Source organism: Terrapene carolina, unplaced genomic scaffold, assembly GCF_002925995.2.
Source record: "Terrapene carolina triunguis isolate 2854851 unplaced genomic scaffold, T_m_triunguis-2.0 Scaffold423, whole genome shotgun sequence".
NCBI lineage: Eukaryota > Metazoa > Chordata > Testudines > Emydidae > Terrapene > Terrapene triunguis.
The window spans coordinates 721,143-724,734 of record NW_020664774.1 but is presented as its reverse complement, the minus strand read 5'-3'; the positions used below and the strand labels follow the sequence as shown (position 1 = coordinate 724,734).

General features: G+C 65.0%; 1 protein-coding gene across 1 annotated transcript; it reads right to left on the bottom strand.

Moving 5' to 3' along the window:
- Positions 1-154: 154 nt before the first annotated feature.
- LOC113407828 (zinc-binding protein A33-like) lies at positions 155-3,320 on the bottom strand. Its single transcript, XM_029913035.1, has 6 exons — positions 2,892-3,320; positions 2,323-2,418; positions 1,976-2,209; positions 1,490-1,512; positions 1,227-1,348; positions 155-699 (listed from the first exon to the last, which is right to left on the bottom strand). The coding sequence occupies exons 1-6, from the start codon at positions 3,318-3,320 to the stop codon at positions 155-157; spliced, it is 1,449 nt and encodes a 482-aa protein (XP_029768895.1).
- Positions 3,321-3,592: the final 272 nt, after the last annotated feature.

Genomic DNA, 3,592 nt, shown 5'->3' with positions numbered 1-3,592 from the left:
TCCCTGCACCCCAGCACCCCCTCCTGAGCCCCCGCCCACTCCCTGCAGCCTAGTGCCCCCTGCCGAGCCCCCACCCCACCCCCTGCAGCACGGCACCCCCCAGCACCACACTGGGGCATCGGTGCCCCGTCCCAGGTCCCCCCCCTCCCCCCAGCTATAGCTCCACCAGCCGCAGGGGCTCTGCGTTGAGCCCGTCCCTGTTGACCCCGGGGCCGAGCATGGGGTAGAGGGGCTCGGCGAAGGCGTCGGAGAAGGTGTAGAGGTGGGTCATGGCGGCCGCGTCGTAGAACGACACCTGCCCCCCCTCGTAGTCCAGATACACCCCGACCCGCCGGGGCTTGGCCTGGAGCGCCAGGTGCCGGGAGGGGGAGTCCAGGGCCTTGTAGTCAGCCCCGTGGCGGAGCCAGACGGCCCAGTAGCCGTTGGCCGGCTTGAGCATCACCTTGGCCTCCTGCCGGTCGACCGAGGCCCGAGCCAGGCCGATGTCCCAGCTGGTTTTGTCCCCCACCTCCACCTCCCAGTAGTGGCGGCCCGAGGTGAAGCCGGCCGAGCCCAGCACGCACACGCTCTTGCTGAAGCGTTCGGGCCCCTCGGGCGCCTCCTCCTGGGGCTCGTCCACCAGCCGGACGGCGAGCAGGTCGGGAGACAGCAGCAGGTTGGGGTGGTTGGTGGCCGGGTCCAGGGTGAAGAGGGGCAGAGCTGTAAGGGGGGGAGAAAGGGGTGAGGTCTCCGCACCAGGGGAAGGGCCCCCTGCCCCGGAGACACCCCCCCATCCCAGAGCAGGGGGAGTGAACAACCCACAGCCCCGCCCCCGATCCCAGAGACACGCCCCCTCTATCCAGACCCCGCCCACAGCCCCGCCCCCTGATCCCAGAGACACACACCCCTATTCAGACCCCACCCAGAGCCCCGCTCCCTGATCCCAGAGACGCCCCTCTGTCGTGACCCCACCCACAGCCCCGCCCTCTGATCCCAGAGACACGCCCCTCTGCCCTGACCCCACCCACAGCCCCGCCCTCTGATCCCAGAGACACACCCCTCTGTCCTGACCCCACCCACAGCCCCGCCCCTGATCCCAGAGACACGCCCCTCTATCCAGAACCTGCCCACATCCCCTGATCCCAGAGACAAGCCCCTTCTACCCAGCCCCCTCTCCCTCCAGCACCGAACACCCCCACTCCTGACGCAGCCAGGTGAGGCGGGGGCTGCGATGGAGTGTCACCTACCGAGGCTCAGGGCCGATTTCATTTCCCTCCACACCACGTACTGGATGGGCCCCTTGAACTGGCCCAGGCTGAAATCTCGGGGTGCAGGTAGCGGTGCCCCTTTTTCCTCCCCGGGGCAATGCCTGGGGGGGCAAGGAGCAAAGGGGTTACGAGGACACAGACGGGCCGACCCCGAGTGGACAGACCCTGCCCAGACGTGTCTCCCCCAGCAGGGCGATGATCCCAGGATACAGGGTGGGGGGAGGGGTGCGGGGGACACTCACTTTTCCAGGAAGCTTTTGATGTCCTGTGAAAAGAGAAAGTACATAAGAACATAAGAACGGCCGTACCGGGTCAGACCAAAGGTCCATCTAGCCCAGTATCCTGTCTACCGACAGTGGCCAATGCCAGGTGCCCCAGAGGGAGTGAACCTAACAGGCAATGATCAAGTGATCTCTCTCCTGCCACCCATCTCCACCCTCTGACAGACAGAGGCTAGGGACACCATTCCTTACCCATCCTGGCTAATAGCCATTAATGGACTTAACCTCCATGAATTGATCCAGTTCTCTTTTAAACGCTGTTATGGTCCTAGCCTTCACAACCTCCTCAGGCAAGGAGTTCCACAAGTTGACTGTGCGCTGCGTGAAGAACTTCCTTGTATTTGTTTTAAAAGTAGCCATGAGAGATGCAGACACAGAGTGGGCAGGGGGCTGCGGGTCGGGAGTGAGGGGCACCGGCAGAGCTGCGGGGGCTGCGGGTACCTTTACCTTCAGGAAGGAGCCTGCGTCCTCTTCCGCCAGCCGTGCCTGGATGGCAGCGATTTGCTCCCCCGAGGTGCGGACGAACTCCTGGGCACTTCGCTGACCGGTCTCCAGCTCACTCAGCAAAAGCTCCTCTTCCCGCCTCAGCTCCCGCCTCAGCGCCGCCTCCTTCTGCTGCAGCCACTGGTGCAATTCAATGAACTGGGAGGACAGATGCTGCTCCAGGCGGAGACGCTGGGCCTGGGGGGAGCCCAGGGCTGGGTTAGCAGGGGCTGCGGGTCGGGAGTGAGGGGCACCGGCAGAGCTGGGGGGGGCGGTCAGCACCCAGGAGCGGGTCGTGGGTTTGAACTTACTGCAATTTCAGGCACTTTCTGAGCTCTCTGCTCCTGCAGAGACTTCGCTGCTTGGATCCTGGCCTCCAGCGAGGTCTGGGACATGGTTAAAATCTCCTGGATGGACAGAAACACGGGCATAAGTCCAGAAAAAAGAGCTCGCCTGGCGCTGAGATGCAACCAGCTCTGGGGCAGCGCAACTGTAGAACGGCTGCACACAACGCTGCACAGGGATGGCTCGCCCTGCACTGAGATGCAGCCAGCTCTGGGGCGGGAGGTTCTGGATAGTTTGGGGTGTCATTAAAACACCGGAACCACAGGAAGGCCATTACAACCTGGGGTCCTGGGTAACATCCCATGGGATTGACTGGCAATGTAGCATCAACCACCAGGTCTACGTAAGACTCCGTGGCTTAGTTAGTGGCAGAGACGACTGATCCATGGTCATGCTTCAGGGCAGCAGGTGAGCTGCCTCGTAGGGGTCAGGAAGGAAATCAAACCCCACCCCACCCCGATAATGCAGCACAGCAGCCCCTAGCGCCACACTGACTGCCAGGGGAGAGTGCCCCCTACTGAGCCCCTCCACACACCCTGATCCCTGCAGCACGGCGCCCCCGATTGACCTTATATTGCTGCACGCTTTCGGCCAGCGGGAGACAATGATGCCCCCAGTGCTCGGTGTCCAGCGCCCTCGTGAGGCTGCCATGGTCCATGCAGAACAGCGGCTCTCCCAGCAGCTCCTCATCGGGCGAAGGCCCCTCCCGCGCAGGGGTGCTCTCCCGGGCCCTGTCTGCCAGCTGGCCCAGGGCGCGGTTGGGCACGTACTTGCCCCCGGGCGCGGGGCACCGGCACTCCGGGCAGCGGCAGGGGATGGCGTCCCCGGGCTGGGCCGGGGGCTCCCCCCAGTAGTGGGTGATGCAGCCCTGGCAGTAGTTGTGCCCGCACTCCAGCATGACGGGCACCGCGAAGAGCTCCAGGCAGATGGGGCAGTGGAGCTCGGCCGGTGGGTCGCTGGCCATGGGGCTGGGGCTGCCGCTGGGGCGATCCCTGTCCCCCTCCGTCTGGGTCCTGCCGCTCCCCCTCCGTCTGGGGTTCTGGCTCTCCGCCCCTCTCCGGTGTCTCCTTCTGGCTCTCTCCCGGCGTCTGGGCCCCGCTCTGACTGCCCCCGCCCCAAGCCCTGCCCAGCCCCGTTCTTGCCCCCGGCACCTGGCATTCCACAGCAGGCAGGCGTGGACAGCACTGGCCAAACCGGTTCCTCGTGTGGGGGGCTGGGAGCCAGGACTCCTGGGTT

Excerpts from the sequence above, each read along its gene's own strand:
- LOC113407828 (XM_029913035.1), bottom strand. The coding sequence starts at position 3,320 with ATGGCCAGCGACCCACCGGCCGAGCTCCACTGCCCCATCTGCCTGGAG. Across the intron at positions 2,419-2,891 it reads GCCGTGCTGCAGGGATCAGG|GAGATTTTAACCATGTCCCA; the intron begins GTGTGTGGAGGG and ends CTGTCCATCCAG. Across the intron at positions 2,210-2,322 it reads AGAAAGTGCCTGAAATTGCA|GCCCAGCGTCTCCGCCTGGA; the intron begins GTAAGTTCAAAC and ends GGCTCCCCCCAG.